This window comes from Stegostoma tigrinum, chromosome 20 (assembly GCF_030684315.1).
Source record: "Stegostoma tigrinum isolate sSteTig4 chromosome 20, sSteTig4.hap1, whole genome shotgun sequence".
Classification (NCBI taxonomy): Eukaryota; Metazoa; Chordata; class Chondrichthyes; order Orectolobiformes; family Stegostomatidae; genus Stegostoma; species Stegostoma tigrinum.
Window position 1 is genome coordinate 21,937,216 of NC_081373.1, and position 19,110 is coordinate 21,956,325.

Here is a 19,110-nt window from a genome sequence, read left to right on the forward strand (position 1 = left end):
CCATTTTGGCAAGACTAATGGCAGGAAAGTATAAATCATCCAGTAATCAATCCATTGTTCGAACTTTTGTAATAGAGCATTATAAAGTTATGCACTATTAACCTGCCTTTTTTAAAAAAGAAATTCTCAGACAATATGGGATTCTTTTTCTGGACAGGCCGATTTCACTTTAATTTATCGCCTTTTAAAACAATTCCCAAAGCAAAAAGCAACAGTTGGAGTGTACTCAATGAAGATTCAATCATTTCCACTGAGCAAGTAAATTAACTCGAATCATCTCCATTCCCAAATACAATTACAATTACATCTAACAATGATGGAACCAGTACTCAAAAAATTACTTTGATTTAAATTTAATATCTTAAATATTAAATATTATTTTAAAGGCCTCATCCCCTGCCAGGTTTCTCACCAAGTCAGCATCTTTCAATCATTTCATACTAGACTGAAAATTCAGCAACCATGAGGTCACAGATTAAAACACACATTTTGATTCTCTAAAATAATATGCACATAGCTGCACAGTAAATGTTTGCCACATTTTTACAAAAACAAATTGCACATTAAAGTATACGGAATCTATTTTTCTAATTCTTACGTGCTGTAACTCTCGAGGTTATGTGTAAGTTTAAAACTGTCACAATCAAAATTGTTTTAAGTTTCAGGGAAATACAGAAATCTGAATGAATAGAAATCCACAATGTGCAATTTCTTTGTCACATCACTGTGTGGACATATGACATTTCAACAATATACTCTGTCATTAAGGTATTTATTACAAATGATGTATCTTTTAATACAGAGGTTTTAAATATTAATCTCTTCACAAAGAAACTTCAAATGGAATATTTCTGAAAGGCACTCTCTCTTTACTGTCTTTCCAACTTCTCAGAATGAGAATGCTGCAATGGCTCATTTAGCAACTTGCCTGACTCACATTTAAATTAAATGTTCTAATAAAGACCATTCAGTTGTCAAATTTGGTTTTCTGCTAGTTTCTTCAAAACTGGTTCTATTGTGTAACCAATAGCTTTTCTGCATTTGTTTACTGATTTCTTATAGACAACACACTAAATTATATATGACATGAGTATCAGCTCAATATTTACTAAAATAAATTAGGAATGATTATCACCTCAATTTTTGAACAAAAATTAGTTCAAACAAAAGGAAAATCAGAATGATAATGAATACACAATTAAAGTGGTAGACAATGAATTGAATGGATAAATAAGCATTCACTCCCTAAATACCACATGTTTTTCTCCACCTAGTACCTGTTCTGTATTTTCCTATATTTTCCAGCAACTCTGCCCTCAGTCAATTGACAGAACTCAACATAGGCAGTAGGCTCTCAACTCTAGCTGGACAGCTGGCCAGAGGTTTGCATCAGCTCCTTTGGGAACGAACACCAAACTGGCCAACAGTAGTACATCCTCAAAATCAAGGAGTCTGGGGTACAAGTCCAACCCATCAAGAGTAGTTCCAAATCAAAGGCCAACAGCTATTCATTGCTTAGTAGAAACGTTGGGGAAATCCAAGGTCACCAAGTGAGTGGTAGTAGGAGGTGCCACTGCAGGGTTGAAGTCACAGGGGATAGGGAGAGGGTCAACAGTAAAGGCAGGGCTCGCATTAGTTCATTTATTATGCTCAGTCCCTTAATCACAAAAATGAACATCGTCCTTAGTGATTGCCTTTTCAGCTTCAAACATGGTCTCTCTCACCCACGGTAGGTTAAGAAAATCCCTAATTCAGCACTGATTGACCACTCAATTGACATTGGGTGGGATGGTTGTCCATGAGTCTGCACCCTTAATAACCTAATTGGGACAAAAGCAGGAAGGAGAAAGAGATCTAATTAAATTTCCCTGCCACCAAACACATTCCTTCAGTAACTGACCTCATCTCATCCGGTGATCTCCCCCACCTCTGCTTCCAAGCTCATCGCAACCCCAGCCCGCACAGCTTGCTTCTACTTCGTCCCAAAAATCCACAAACAGGACTGTCTGGGCAGACCCATTGTTTCAGCGTTCTCCTGTCCCACAGACTCATCTCTTCCTATCTTGACTCAGTAATCTCTCCCCAGTCCAATCTTCGCCCACATACATCCATGCCTCCTCTGACGCCTTACGTCGGTTCCAGCTACCTCCTCTTTACCATGGACGGGTAATCCTTCTACACGTCTATTCCTCACCTGAAGGTTCTTGGAGCTCTCCATTTCTTCCTGGAACAAAGACCTGAACCATCCCCACCATCACCCTCCTCCACTTGGCCAAGCTCGACATCACCCTCAAAAACTTCCCTTTTAACTTCTCTCATCTTCAGGTGGCCATAGGTACCCACATGGGCTCCGGTTATGCCTGTTTGTAAGGTACATTGAACACAGAACATAGAACATAACAGCACAGTACAGGCCCTTCGGCCCTCAACGTTGAGCCGACCTGTCATACCGATCTCAAACCCATCTAACCTACACTATTCCAAGGACGTCCATATGCTTATCCAATGATGACTTAAATGTACCTAAAGTTGGCGAATCTCCTACCGTTGCAGGCAAAGCGTTCCATTCCCTTACTATTCTCTGAGTAAAGAAACTACCTCTGACATCTGTCCCACATCTTTCACCACTCAATTTAAAGCTATGCTCGCCGTCACCATCTTAGGAAAAAGGCTCTCCCTATCCACCCTATCTAACCCTCTGATTATCTTATATGTCTCAATTAAGTCACCTCTCAACCTTTTTTTCAGTACGTGGAACATTCCTTGTTCCAGTCCTATTCCAGCCCCCTCCCACAACTCTTTCTCCAATACAATGATATCATTAGTGCTGCTTCCCTCTCTCGTCTGTAACTGGAAAACTTCAATTTCCCCTCCAATTACCACCCTGCCATCTTTTTCACCTGGTCTATCCCTGACTCCTCCCTTCCCGTCCTCGACATTTCTGTTTTGATTTTGGGGATAGACTGGCCACTAATATCCACTACAAACCCACCGACTCCCATAGCTACCTGGACTATACATCCTCATACCCCACTTTCTGTAAAGACTCCATCTCGTTCTCTCAATTCCTCTGTGTCCGTCATATATGTTCAAGTGAGGCCAATATCAACAAGGGAGCCTCCGAAACATCCACCTTCTTCCTCAAATGAGGATTCCCTAGCTCAGTGTTTGACAGGGCCCTAAACCAGATCTGATCCATCTCCTGCACATCTGCCCGCACCCCTTCTCCTCCCTCCTGCAACAGTGATATGGTTTCCCTTGTCCTTTGCTATCACCCCACCAGTATCCACATCCAGAAAATCATCAGACGCCATTTCCACCACCTCCGGCAAGATGTCACCACCAGACAACTGTTCCCTTCCCCTCCCCTCCCTTGTCTGCCTTTTGCAGGGACTGTTCCCTCCAGGGCACCCTGATCCACACTTCCTTCACCCCCATCACCTCCCCACAGCCCTACTGCACCTTCCCCTGTAACTGGCAAAGATGCAACACCTGCCCATTTACCTCCCTTCTTCCCAGTATCCAAGGGCCTAAACACACCTTCCATCATGCACTTCCCAGAATCTCGTCTACTGCATTCTCTGCTGACAACGTGGTCTCCTCTACACTGGGGAAATGAAGCGTAGACTAGGTGACCACTTTGCAGAACATCTACGTTGTACTCGCAAAAACGTGAACTACCATTGCCTGCCACTTTAACGCACCACCCTGTTTCCTAACCAACATCTCTGTCTCTGGCTTGCTGCAGTGTTCTAGCAATGCTCAATGCAAGCTAGAAGAACCTCAATTTCTGTTTGGGGACCTTGCAGCCCTCCAGACTCAATATAGAGTTCAATAATTTTAGGGCCTAAACTCTCCAATGTCCCACCACCCACCCCACACACCAGGCCTTGTGACCACGTAGCCTGCCATTCCACAATACTGTTATTAGTCACTAACAGTCCCCAGGAAAACTATTCACCCTCCCAGCCTGATCGTTATCAACTCGGTCTGTCCAACTGTTCTGCTCTCTCTTTTGGCTCGATCTTATCGTTTACTCCCTACCCCATCCCCCTCCCCTTTTTTTGCACTTAAAATGACGTTTTCCCAGCTACTATCAGTTCTGAGGAAGGGTCACCAGACCTAAAATGTTAACTCTGCTTTTTTCCTTCGCAGATGCTGCCAGACCTACTGAACTTTTCTAGCACCTTTGTTTTTGTTCCAATGTTTCAGTTGTGTGAATAATCAAGGAAGAGACTATTCACATCTCAAGACCAGAAATAAGAAAAAGAAACAGTTATGTTAAACTTTTGGATGTGATGAAGAAGGGAATTCGTTGATATTTGAAGAGTGTAAAGTGATGGTATTAGGAACAGTTGGGATTCTTTTTTGCCAAGCATTTTCAAATCTTTCAAATTGTGTTACCAACTATGTAAATTAATGGGTTTATCCTACTTATCTGCATTTCTTGTGTACGAAACTCCTGTTTTATTGTTGAAAGCAAATCTGCAGCATCGCATGCTATTGTTTCAGCAAACGACCACTATGTTAAATTGAAATAAAATGATCTATTAAATCAGATATCAGTCTGCAACTGACTTAGCCAATACTACCGTCAACTGCCAATAAGTCCAAAAAGCAGCAAGGCTTGGGTAGGGTCTAAGACCAGTGAAAACCAGAAACCTAACTTGAGAATACCCAATTATTCATGAAAGTATATCACAGTTCTGGACCTGATTGTCTTAATGCGAAAGGCAGCTACAATTACTCTATTGCCATGGGGCTCCTTCCTGAAAGTCTAAGTAGTCAAAGCCATAAAAATGTCAACTGTTTGAGAAGTCCTACAGCTGAAGGCATAAAAGCCACATACAATTGCTTTGAGCACAGGTTATTGGGAAGCAAATTAAAGTGGCTATCTTGGTCATTATTTATCTTCATTGCATGTATTTAGGTCAACTGCAGCATCCCATCATGAGATTCTTATTGTATAAAGTTGCTATTCAACCAAGATATGCCTTGTAAAACAAAATAATCAAGTACTTACAAAGACAGTTCACAGTTTGCCACTCCATGCACTGTCCATATGGAAAAGAAATTACATATGTATTTGAATCCACACAACGCTTAGCACTGCTGCACCACATACATTCCACATTCTGGCTTGTGCAGTTCGAACAAGTTGTTCGGAGGGAACAAGGTGTCTTGCAGGGTCTGGCTTTTTGATTTGGACTGACTGTAAAAGAAGAACATATCTCTTACTCAGAATTAAACTAAGCAATAATTACAGCACTTTCCAGTCAAAATATCAATTGTTTACTGTTTGTTCCCAATGTGTGGCTATCACGCAGAAAAATTGGAAGAAGAATTCATTTGACCCTTCAAGGCCATTCCACAATTCAATATGTTCATGGTTGATCATCCAACACAGTAACCTGCACGCACTTTCACCCTTTCCCCAGTGATGGTGTTAGCCCTATGAGCAGCATCTATTAAATCTTTTGGCCTCAACTGCTTTCTGTTGCAAAGAACTCCACAGACTCATTTCTCATGGAGTGAGGAAATTTCTCCTCATTTAAGTCCTAAATCAGCTACTCTCTATTCTCAGACTGTGCCCCCTGGTTCAGGAACATCCTTCCTACGCTTATCCTGTCTAGCCCCGTTTGAATTTTACAGGACTCCAAAAGATTCTTCTCCCCTCATTCTTCTAAACTGCAATATATATAGGTTCTAACCAATCCAGTCTCTCATCATACATCAGTCTTGCCATCACAGGAATCAACCTCGTTGACATTCAATGCACTCCCTCCATAGCCACAACATTCTTCCTCAGATAAGGAGGCCAAAACTGTACAAAACAATCCAGGAACAAAACCAAAGTTGCTGGAAAAACTCAGCAGGTCTGGCAGCATCTGTGAAGGAAAAAAACAGAGTTAACGTTTTGGGTCCAGTGAATTCTGAGGAAGGGTCACCAGAGCCGAAACGTTAACTCTGTTTTATTCCTTCACAGATGCTGCCAGACCTGCTGAGTTTTTCCAGCAACTTTGTTTTAGTTCCTGATTTACAGCATTTGCAGTTCTTTTTGTTCTTACACAATACTCCAGGTGTGGTTTCATCAAGGTTCTGTGCAATCGCAGCTATACATCTCTGCTTTTGTACTCAAAATCATAGATCATAGAATCCCTACAGTTTAGAAACAGGCTATTCAGCCCAAGAAGTCCACACCACCCCTCAGAGCATCCCATCCAGACCAATCCCCCTATAACCCACCTAATCTACACATCCCTCAATACTACAGGCAATTTAGCATGGCCAATCCACCTAGCCTGCACATGTTCGGACTGTGGGAGGAAACTGGAACACCCAGAGGAAACCCATGCAGACACGGGGAGAACATGCAAACTCCAGACAGGTGAAATCGAACCCAGGTCTCTGGCGCTGACAGGCAGCAGTGGTAAACACTGCACCACCATGCCCCCCCACACTATGAAGGTCAATGTGCCACTTACTTTCTTCATTACTGGCTGAACATGCATTTTTACTTACAGCAACTGGTGTACTTCCCCTTTTCCCAATTATTTAGATACTAATTCATCTTCCTGCTTTTGTTACCAAAACCGACAACCTCTCATTTACCCACAATATACTCGTTCTGTCATGCTTGTGCCCACTCACTCAACTTGTCCATGACTGACTACACCAGCATCTATTGCGCATTCATAAATCCCCAGAGGGCCAGTCAAAATCACCCAAATTGCTGTGGGTCTGAAGTCATGTGTAGGCCAGATGGGGTTAGGATGGCAGATTTCTTTTCCTAAAGGACATTGCACTTAGATCATACTGGATTATCCCTTTTGCACTGACATAAATGACTTGATTTTTTACTGTAGTTAATTTATACAAGACCATTTGTACCAACTTACAGAAAATTCTAATATACTGAAGCTTATGCTATATTTCCCAAGTAGGAGCTTGCAGTAGGGGTGTTAGGAGTCTATTTATTAACTACTTGCATTTGAATCAATGCCTGGTAGTAGGTTAATCTGACATTAAATTCAACAACTTGACAGTTTTTTTTCCTGAAAAATAACATAACTGTGTACTTTTTATAATGGCAAATAATGTATAAACTGCAGAGCATTCAAAACATTCTGCAAACATAATTGCAATATCTAGAAATACAGTGACAAAAACATGAAACTTCATCTGACATGTTTCAAAATTTTCAGAGGGTGGGAGTGCCATGGACCTATTGGCCATTAAAGTTGAAATATGCTTTTCTATAAAGACTCAAAATTAAACCAGTACAATGGAGCAAGGGACCTTTTGTTAATGGTTAGAGAAGTTCTGGCAATGCAACTAAAAGTCTACAAAAGACAGTAATTAGAGTTTATTGCTATACTGAGGAAGATTAGTGCAAACTGCAAATTAAGGAAGCCCAGATGATTTGCATAAAGGTTTTCTTTTTTGAAATTGCTACTGTATGTATGCTAGACTGGATAAATCAAATATCGCGCACTCTTTTCCCATTGCTCAAACCTTTTTGGTTTTCACCAAGGTTTCTGCATAATTTTGAAAACCTGTTATTGGCATTCAATTTCAGTTTATTTTAAGCTTTTTGGGTTTCTCAGTTTATCATCATCCTTTTCTACTGAGGCAAAAGATAATGAGCATGAGATCTGCTGCAGCAGCAGCCTAAACATGGCAAACAGAATACGGTAGGTCTATGAATTCCCACCCAAATTGAGGAGATGATTCAGTAAAATTAATGCCCTAACAATATGTCCTAGAACTACACCTAACCCATTGCATTGCATTTGCTAGCTTTGTAAAATGCTCGGGCTCAACTTCAACTTATCAATGTTACCAGATACAGTTCCCAGATCTAGCTCCAGACCAGAACATCAGGGATTGGCTTTCTTTTCCCCTTTTGATTAGGGAAGACATTCTGACCTTTTTTGAAAAAAAGAGCTTTTATCAGCTTCAGTTTGGGCAGATCTATAAGGATGAAGGTGGATTTGTAAAGCAGTTTCTCCTGACAAAGGAGTTACTTAGAGCAGTTTAAAAATAGATTCACTCAATCTAAGAAATAGTAGGGGCTGCTGATGCTGGAGTCTGAGATAACAAGGTATAGAGCTGAATGAACACAGAAGGCCAGGCAGCAGAGGAGCAGCAAAGCTGACGTTTCGGGTCTGGACCCTTCTTCAGAAATGGGGCAGGGGGAAGGGGTCTCTGAAATGGAGAGGGCGAGGCGATGATGGAAGGTGAATAAAGGAGCTGATAGGTGGAGAAAAGATGGACAGATCTAGGGGACAGGGTGGAGCCAGTAAAGATGAGTGTAGGTAGGGAGTTGGGATGGGGGTTGGTCAATTGGGAAGGAAAGGTTGGTGGGTGGGAGGGAGGGAAGATGGACAGGTCAAGAAGGCGGGGATGAGGCTAGTAGTAGGAAGTGGGAGTGGGGGTTGGTCAATGGATAGTTGAGAGAAGAGACGGACAGACCAAGGAAGCAGGGACGAGCTGGACTGGTCTTGGGATGAGGTAGGAGATGGGGAGATTTTGAAGCTTGTGAAGTCCACGTCGAGACCATTAGGCTGTAGGGTTCCCAAGCGAATCATGAGGTGCTGTTCCTGCAGTCTTTGGGTGGCATCGTTGTGACACTGGAGGAGACCTAGGATGGACATGTCATCCAGGGAGTGGAAGGGAGAGCTGAAGTGGTTTGTGACTGGGAGGTGCAGTCATTTGTCGTGAACCAGTGTCACAACAATGCCAACTGAAGGCTGAAGGAACAGCACCTCATTTCACTTGGGAACCCTACAGACCCATGGTCTCCATGTGGGGTTCACCAGCTTCAAAATCTCCCCAGCCCCAACCTCATCCCAAGACTAGATCAGCCCATCCACACCTCCTTAACCTGTCCGTCCTTTCGCCCACTGATCCACTGACCAACCCTCACGCCCGCTTCTTACCTACTAGCCCCATCCCAGCCTCATTGACCTGTCCATCTTCCTTCCCACCCAACTAACCAATCCCCATCCCAACTCCCTAACTACACTCACCTTTACTGGTTCCATCCCCACCCTCTTGACCGGTCCATCATCTCTCCACCTATCAGCTCCGTTATCCACATTCCATCATCACCCCCTCCTCTCTCTTCCACCACCCCCCCCCCACCCCCCCGAGTCCTCTTCCCCACCCCCATTTCTGAAGAAGGGTCCAGACCTGAAACATAAGCTTTCCTGCTCCTCTGATGCTGCCTGGCCTGCTGTGTTCATCCAGCTCTACACCTTGTTCTCTCAATATAAAGAGTTTAACAAATATCTCAGTCCAGAAGAGTTCGAATCAAATCCCTGAAGGAGTTATTTGAAACTGAGAAAGTTTAAGCTCAATTGAGTAAAAGCTCTAGGAAGAGGCTGTCAAGAAGTTCTCAAGACTGGGAGTCAAAGCTGCAGTTAAAAGAACTATAGAGGTTAAAGAGGAGGAAATTCCTCCTGGTTTGAGGACTGTGCTTTTAGATTGACAGTGTTATATCTTTTGAGTGTGTTTTGAAACCTTTAACCCTATATCACATGTACATAGTTTTCTTACAAATAAAATCTCCAGCATTGCATGGCTAAGGTTTCACTGAGAACCCTGCTTGTCAAAACCAAATAAAAATAAAAAGCCAGATCTCACACAGGGATCTGACAAATCCAGTCATGACATCAGCTGCAATCATAACAAAACAGAGTCACATGTCAAACGAACAACAGATTCCCTTGATTTAAGAAAAAAAATTGAACAAGATAGGTTTTATGACAATTGATGATGGTTGACATTGTCACCATTAGTGATGCGAGCCTTATATTCCAAATTTTTTATTAGTGAAATTTAAATTCCACCAGCTCCTGAAGGGAAGATTTTAATTTATATCCCAGGGCACTAACCTGGACCTCTGGATTAACAGAGGCATTACCATATCACATTTCACTCCTTCAACCCAAAGAACAGAACTGTAGTTTTATATCTATTAACATTGGGTAAAGAGCTCCATGTTTCATGCAATACATCTTTTTTACATTCATTACGGCTTGGTTTTGATCTGTGACTCCTGCGTTTCAAGTTGTTCACAGGCTTAAGACTTGACAATCTGAAATTAAGCGCAGTCTTCAAATGTCCATGATTTCAGGTTCAGCTTCTGTTACAATGCAAAATATTTGTCTGATAACAACTGTTCAATTTTTAACTGTGTCCCTTTGTACAGTTTTTACTCAACTATATTGCTGGTGTTTTCTTCTGAAGGAGTCATTAAACAAAGATCCTATTTGCCAGTTTTTTTTTATTCACTCACAGGTCATGGGTGTCATTGGCTATCCAGCATTTATTCCCTTTCTCCAGTTGCCCTTGAGAAGGTGGTGGTGAACAGCTACAAAAAACTTTATTAGTAATGTGGTGGAACAAATTCAACCTTAGCGTATGTTCATCAGTTTTAGTCTGCGGTTTGAACACATCCAAATTTTAGATTGTGAACTCAGCAGGCTCTCTCTTTCACAAATGGCTTGAAAATCTTTATTTTAGAAATACAGATGGCATGATTAGTAAAATCTGGATAGTATCAGGTCCTTTTCGTGGGCAATTAATAAGCTTAAGTGTGCTGCAACCATCAAAATTTATGACACTGAAGAGCTTTCTTGAAGGGTTGTCGACACTTGCTGGAATTTACAATTTCCTATGCAATTCCCTTAATATCAGCTGCATCTACAATTCCACATGGTCCCAACATGGAACTCCAGTCTGCAGTGCTGCAGCAGTTGTCTGGCCATTGGAATACTTTGTTTTATTGTGTAAGCATGGCCAAAGAACTGCACATGATGGAGATGTGAAACAAAAACAGAAATGTTTGGAGAAACTCTGCAGGTCTGAAAGGAGAAAGCAGAGTTATTATTTCAAGTCTGGTGATTTTTCATCAGAACTCATTTCTCCAGCAATTTTTGTTCTCCGGGATCTACAGTTTTTTGCTTTATGTAATTATGGCCATCAATACATCCCGCACAGTTTGGTATTTCCAGGAAAATAAAATCTCCTGCATTGATTTAGCATTTTGTCAACCATAGAAGGTGAAGCATTTTACAGCTAATGAAATCATTTTGAAAGATTAGTTCTTGCTGCAATGTGGACAACTTAAATGCCATTTTTAATTGTCACAGAACCAGAGGATTTAGATGTTACCTCTCCCAATGCCGTGCGGAGAAAACAGCAAAAATTTATCACAAGCATGTTTTATCATTAGAATGCATATTTGGGGAAGCCTGTCAGTACAAATATGCTTGTTTTTTCTCCAACTGACAAACGCTGGATTCTAATAATCACATTCTTATTGTTTCAGAATTGTACTTAAATCTGTAATTTTTTCCAGAAACATTGATGTTATGTAATTGGATGCCATTAGCAAAGTTCATGAGTTTGAATGGATAAATAGCATTTTCTCATTCTTGACCATTCTTGAATTTAAATATCTATCAAAATTCAGAATTGGTAATTGCACCATTAGTGCATAAATGAACATAAATATTTCCAAATATAGGAGCCAGCATATTCACTAGAGCACATACAGCCAAATAATTAGTTGAGTAGACAATTTGACCAGTAAACCAAAACAAATCTAGAGTTTCACGTATTATTCTTATTGCATTTAGTTATGCAACAATATCTTACCCATTTCCCTTACTTATTATTTTTCCTCTATATAAAATACTTTTAACTTCTTCTTATATATGAAGTATTTAAATTAGAACAAGTTTAGATTTAGTACATTTATCAAGTGAAAGAAACAAAAATCAAGTATTGTAAATGGTTCTAGCTGCTTTAATTCTAGAGCACGTCTGCCCTCTAGAGTATAAAATGAAAGTTTAAATATTAGTCAAACACAGAAAGTACGAGATTAATTGAAAGTACAATACAGGATGCTGGAAACATGAAATATAAACAGAAAATGCTGAAGAACCTCAACAGGATTGGCAGCAACTGTGGTGAGGGAAACAGAGTTAACAGAGTCCAAAGGCAGCTCTTCAGAATAACTCTGAAGTTCCAAAGATGCCCTTTGGACTTAGGGTCGTAGAGATGTACAGCACAGAAACAGACCCTTTGGTCCGATTCATCCATGCCAACCAGGTAGCCTAAATTAATCTTGTCCTATTTTCCAGCATTTGGCCCATTTCTCTCTAAACCCTTCCCATTCAAAACTCATCCTCAAAGCTATGCCTTCTTGCATTGGATTTTCCCACCCTGGGGAAAAGACCTTGTCTATTTACCCTATTCCATGCCCCTCGCAATTTTATAAATCTCTATAAGGTCACTCCTCAGCCTCCGATGTTCCAGACCAAATAAACCCAGCCTATTCAGCCTTTCCCTTTAGCTCAAAACTTCTCCAACCCTGGCAACATCCTTGTAAATCTTTCTGAAGCCTTTCAAGTTTCACAACATCCTTCCTATAGCAGGGAGACCAGAACTGAATGCAGTATCCAAAAGTGGCCCAAGCAATGTCCTGTACAGCCACAACATGACCTCCCAACTCTTATTCTCAATGCACTAAAGGCAAGCATTCCAAACACCACCTTTACTATCCTATCAACTTGCAAATCCACTTTCAAGAAACTATGACCTTGCAATCCATGGTATCTTTGTTCAGCAACATTCCCCAGGTCCTGCCCCGATTTGTCTTTCCAAAATGCAGCAAATCACATTTATCTAAATTATACTCTATCTATCACTCCTTGGCCTATTAGTCCATTGCCCCATCTGATCTTGAAACATAACTGTTTTTCTCTCCACAGATGCTACCAGACCTTTTGAGTTTCTCCAGTATTTTCAGTTTTCATTACAGAAAATACATGGCTTCAGGCACATTACAATTCAAAGATGTGTTTCATATGAGCACCTTGTGAAGAAACCTCAAGACAGGTTGCGAGTGTCAAATTATCACATTTTAGAAATCTAAGAACATAAGTAACAACCATGGAACATTGAAAACTAACCCGGACACAAACTTCATATAGTCATGTCAAATGATACACAATTTTACATCATGAAAGTATACATCACAGAACAGGGTGTGGACAAAGTATGTGAACAAGAACAAAACATTGGTGGCCGAACAGAATGCAAGGTGGTGGTGAGGAAGGGGGTTAGAAGGATAGGCTAGAAGATCCAGGCTTGAAGGAGACTTTTGAGAGAAGAACAAAGTCACAGAAGCTGACAGATGCTGAGACAATGCCCCATAGTATGTACGAAAAAAAGTTTGCCTCTAAAGCTGAAAGCAAAATGAATAAAAACAAAACTCAAAAGGCAGTCAAACTTGTAAATATCAGAAGTAGCCTTTCACAACTAAATGTTCATTCCAGTACTTCGCCTGACTCTGCTTAAGCAGTTGGCATAGATGCTCTTGATGTGCTCTAAACCGGACAGGAACTTCCTCAATTGGAGCTCTGGAGCATGAGAGGTAGAGGGAAATCAATCAGGACTATTGTTGTCTGGGAGTCGTCTGGATACTGTGCACTTTTATGGCTAATTGAAAGGCCAGTGGTCTGAAAGTACTTTATACTGACTCTGCCATCTTGATCCAAAAAGTGTTATATCCCTGAATGAGATTATCATCCATGTGACAGATTATCCCTGTGCCCTTCCAGAATGCTCGCCAAAAGTTGCAAAAAAAAAAAACACTGAAGCAATTCCAACTGGTCGCTGTTTGAGGCAATATTGCCCAAAGTACGAAAAATATTGTCAGCAATATGAATTGTTCATCTAACAGTTGCTCAAAACTGAAGGTTCACAGAAGTGTCAACTTTATTTCTCCATGTGTAAATACTCCCTGATCTATGGAGTTTCTCCAATACTTAGTTTTTATTTAGAAATTCTAAACTAGTAACCAACCTGCTCTCCAAGTTAATAATGAGCATTCTTATTTTGAAAAACAAACAGCTTCTGCCATTTCCTTCCATTATACTGTAGCATAGCAGTCAAGGCAAGGCGACAGTCGACTGATATTATCGCTGGACTGTTAATCCTGAGGACCCCAGTAATGTTACGGAGACCTGGGTTCCAAACCCATCATGGAAGAATTTGAATTCAATAAATATTAGAATTAGCAGTCTATTGGTGACCACGAAACTGTTGTTTGTTGTTTCATTTCCTTTAGGGAGGGAAACTGTATCCTTACCTTGTCTAGCCTATATGTGACACCAGACCCATAGCAATGTGGTTGATTCTTAACTGCCCTCTGTTAAATGCTCCCAGGCTGTAAAATTACATAATTTAAGAAGAGAGAAAATCAGGCTTCAACCACTATTGTATTAGAAAAATTTGACACTTGTACTCCTACATCACTTTGGAAATTTCTTCTGTGGCCTTTGAACATAATGTCAGCTCACCATAAATCTTCCTTGGGTTTTGTCCATATCCAAAAAAGGCACTTTAAGATCACCAATATCCTCTAGCTCATGGACACAGTTGGACCTAACAGATTTCCCTTCACATTTTTGATTTGGAGTTCCAAGTTTTGTGCTGTGGCATGATGCTTTAAAAGATGACCTCTTCTTGCAGAAGTGGCACACCACTAATAACTGAGCAAGCCAACTTTTCCCAACAAAATTGGGCAAGGAGTAAAAGCAATGACTGCCCCTCTGCCTTCCCATTCTGCTATGTAGGCATTCTGGGCATCCTCCCATCTCCATGCTAAGCTGCTGCACAATAAACTCTACTAGCAAAAGCAGAAACCTTTTCTACTGCACCTTGGATGTTCACACCAAAAACTTCTCCCAGTCTACAAAAGTGCCCCTTTGAAACCTGAAGTATGAATCAAAGGCTGTAGTTACCTCCTCACATTTACTAATTTCTTCATCAAACCATTGTCACATTAAAATATGATTGATTGATGTTGCTGATTACATACAAAGCACACTGATCTAAATAAAAACTGTAAGAACTGAGGATGCAGTAAATCAGGAGCAAAAACAGAAGTTGCTCTAAGGGTTCAGCAGGTCTGGCAGCATCTGTGAAGAAAAATCAAAGTTAACGTTTTCTGGCCAGTGACTCTTCCTCAGAACCGATGACAGCTGGGAAAATGTCAGTTTATATGCAGAAGTTGAGTGGTGGTGGTGGCAGAGGTGGGGGGGGGGGGCGGTTTGGCTAGTGTTTAAGGAGGAATAAACAATAGGTGGGGATAGAGCCTAGAGAGAGAGAACAGTTGGACAAAGAAACGAATTGAAAAGAATCCAGCAATGAGGATGAATAGCTGTTAATGGAGTCTGTTAGTGGTTATCAATAGGTTGTATGTATAGCAGGTTATGTAATAACTAGTCCTGTTGTGTGGGGTAGAGGCTAGGACACAGGAGAGATGTAGGAATAGTATTGTATCAGACAGATGTAAAAAAAGCCTCAAAAAATGCCAAAGATATGAAGTTCGGGGAACTAGCATACATGTAAAAGCTAACCCCAAAGACTGTGAATGATACTGTCAAGGGATTACCCAAATAAAAATGAAAGCAAGGCAGGCTGGTGTGATGGAGCTAGTTGGAGAACAGAGATGATAAAGATGTAGAGTGATCAATTATGTCAAATACCAAAGAAGGATTAAGGAGACCACAAAGAAATAGTGCAATGGCTACACTCACACAATATATCATTTCTAACTTCAACGAAGATGGTCTCGGTGCTGCAGGAAAATAGAAACAGGATTGAAAAGAATGGAATGAGAGCTTTAAAAAAAAAGTGGTGTTGAATTGGTCATAACAACAGATCACGTTAGGCAGGGACAATTCAAAGATGGAATAAGAGCAGAGCAAGGAAAATCAATTTCAAGGGAGGAAACTAATGGAATACTTAAAAGTTGGGGCACCAGATCAGAAAGGTAGGGAGCAATTAAAATGGCAGACAGCAATGGGTCAGGTAAATACACCCACTGAATGCAAAGTCAGGAAAAGCCACAAAAGGAGGTGTCTTAGAAAAGACCAACAGCAGGAGGACTGGGAAGTAAAAAAGAGAAGACACGTAATGACAGAGGGTCTAGGTAAGGAGACGGCTAAATATGTTAAGCAGACATTGATCTTTTAAAGTATAAAAACAAGTTCCTTATTGGTGCCAAAAATGGAAAATGGGAATGCACAAGAATTTGAAGCAAACATGGAAGTTTACAAATTTCTACTTCAAGAAACTGTTTTTTTTGAAAAAAATCTGTAAACCAGTAATAGAGTAGCAACAAATATTTTGTACAGATTTTCTTTTTCACTGACATCTTCAAGTTCTGTTCCGCTGATATTCAAAACTGGACAGTGCAATCTACCACCTGACCAACACAAAAAGCTAATTATTTGTGTGCAGGAATGCAGACACAGAAAATAACTGATCATTTGGCGAGTAACACAAACATATGACATACTATGTAAACTGTTTAGATTCAATTCAACAAACTTAACTCAAGTGTGAGCAACCTAGAGAAAAAATTTCAATTGTTTTGTTATATACAATCAAGTCCCAATTAAGATCTTCATACAGAAATTTACAATTTTATCAATAGCAAATGATAGATTGCCTTTTCTGGTTTCACAAAAGAAGCCCCATTTCTTTTTTATCTATTGTCACTTTTTTTTAAAAAGAAAAAATGCTAAACACTTCTGAATTGAGGTAAGTTAAAACTTACCAACTGGTTTTTCACAAACTAGACCACTTGCCATTTCAGTGCACGCATAAGCCTTCAATCCAACAATTTCAGCTCTTACTAGATATGCACAGAAACCAGAGTCATTGGGTTCACCAGGGAGCCACTGCAGAGTTGTGTTTGTAAAAGGTGACATATCTTCCCAGCCCCAGTAGGAGATGTTAATTTTGCGCAATCCAACCCAAGGTGATATTTTCTATCATAACAAAGGCAAAAGAGAAGGAACAATTAGCCTTTTCATTAACCAACTTACATTTTCTCCAGATTGAAATCAATACTGTTCTGATTTTTTTCTGCTCTAGTTATGCTTAGTGTCATTATTTTCTTTTATTGAAACATATTTTGTATGTATTCAAGTAACAGTTCATTTCTTACAATCCACTATAACACAGCCAATAATAATGGTTCCAATTTACCACAGATAGCAGGTTATTTGCATTGTACACCATTCTACGTGACAACTGCTTAGTATCAAAAAGGCTTCCATACTTTTCGTTGATTTCTGTAACACTGACAAACAGGTTTGACATTTTATAAAGCTGTTGTAGAGAGGAGGTTCCCAATATATTATCATCCGGGAGTTTGGGTGCTAAAGCAGAGGTAGTGCATTACAAATAACAGTAGATGGGAGAACAAGATTTTTTAGCAACAGCGTGTCCTCTTCCACAGGAAGACAGGAACAGAAATAAGAGCATTTAAGAAGGCAGCATACAAGTTTCTTTTCAAGGGAAGCAGGTAAGTCAAGAGAAACAGTGTAGTTAAATTATCTCCAGAACAATCCTGGAAGTGGCTCTGGGTGGCTTCAAAGTTAAATTAAGAGGTAGGAGGCTTCAAGGTTTTAACAAGAAAGCATTCTGCAAGAAAGCATTCTGTCGATTGCACAAGTTTATGAAATCTATTAAGGAGTAAGTGAACTGAGGGAACAGATTTTTCAGGAATGTGGCATAAACAAAAGAAGGCAGCATTGAATGAATGCAGATGAGTGCATGATAATGACAGGGACAAATTAAAAAGCAATCAGTGGAAACTGGGATATCTTCACTGATGTTTCAGGATCTACAAAGTGGTTATTGAGGGCTAAAAGGTTTGAATCTCCACTTATGACATTTGTATTAAGCCATTTTAAAATTATTCTTGAATAGAGCAACAGAGAATTTTTCTTGATTTTGTGTATGTCGAATTTGCATGTTCTTTTTAAAAACAAAATTGGTCATCTCTTGTGAATATGTTCAGTGATGTGTTTCTTTTTTAAATGGAGAGTATCTCTAAAAATGCGCAACAGAGAAGAATCTAAGTGTTCTTGTGAGCAAAACACAAAAAAAATAGCATGCAAGTGCGGCAAGTAAATTAAGACAGCAAATGCAATTTTGGGCTTTATAGCTAGGGGTTTGGAGTTTATATATATGGAAGTCTGGCTACAACTGTACAGGCACTGGTAAGGTCACACCTAGAGCGCTGTGTACAGTTTAGTCCCCATATGTGAAAAGGATAAGCTAGCATTGGAGGCAGTTGAAAAGAGATTCAGTAGGCTGATTCCTGGAACGATGGGCTTGACTTATTAAGAATGGCGAAACAGACTTGTTCAGAAGAATAAGGCAAGGTCTTATTGAAACATACAAGATTCCAAGAGAGCATGACATGGTACATGTTGTGAAGGGATTTCCAACAATGGGGGAAATCTCAAACTCGGGGATATAGCTACAGAATATGGCCATACTTACTTAAAACGGAAGGAATTCCTACAAAAGAATGTCTTCTCCCAGAAGTTAATGAATGTCTGAAACTGTCTACCCAGTGTTGTGGAAGCTAGCTCACTGGACATATGTAGAAATAGATAGATCTTTGAAACATTAAGGAGTTGAGGACTATGAGGAGCTACCACGAAAGAAGATTTGACATCTGGGGTAGATCAGTTATGATCTTATACAATGATGGGGCAGGCTTGAGGGGCTGAATGACCAACTCCTGTTCCTGCTTATTATGTTAACCATATGGTAAATAAGTACTAAACCTCAAACTGATTGTTTCATCAAGCCAGGTTTCATTCTGTCCAATATTACTACTGGCTGGCACCATAACAGTTGTATCAAACAAGCCTATTTAGAAGCCAAAGTAAATGTGTTATCTCCAATCCTTGGCAAAGGTAAAATGCGTCATCCATTTTTAAGCAATAAGAATGCCTTCTTAAGCACACGAGTAACTCTTCATACAAAATACCTACTACTATTCCATATCAGACTTTTATGTCAGAAAAATGTATTAAATTTTTAGTTTGCTCTACGTAAAATGCTATCCAAACCACTAAACGGAACAAATAAAAATAACTTTTAAATCTATAGTAATACAATGTCAGGGTAGACAAACCTTAGAATCCAGCTGGGATGAGCCCCACGCAACGCAATTAACATTTCAGCACTGTATTAGATACAAAGATCAAATTTCTAGAC

General features: G+C 40.1%; 1 protein-coding gene across 8 annotated transcripts in view; it reads right to left on the reverse strand.

The window, feature by feature from the left end:
• Positions 1 to 19,110, reverse strand: part of atrnl1b (attractin-like 1b) — a 959,007-nt gene that overhangs the window by 721,190 nt on the left and 218,707 nt on the right. For 7 of the 8 annotated variants that reach the window (XR_009446966.1, XR_009446967.1, XM_059653033.1 and 4 more), the window contains exons 16-17: positions 16,646 to 16,859; positions 5,024 to 5,212 (exon numbers count right to left, since the gene is read on the reverse strand). Coding sequence is in view for 5 of the 8 variants with exons in the window: in XM_059653033.1 (XP_059509016.1) it covers positions 5,024 to 5,212; positions 16,646 to 16,859 (403 nt within the window). In the remaining 3 variants the exon portion in view is untranslated. The remainder of the gene's footprint in view (positions 1 to 5,023; positions 5,213 to 16,645; positions 16,860 to 19,110) is intronic. The other variant, XR_009446968.1, reaches the window with a different exon arrangement.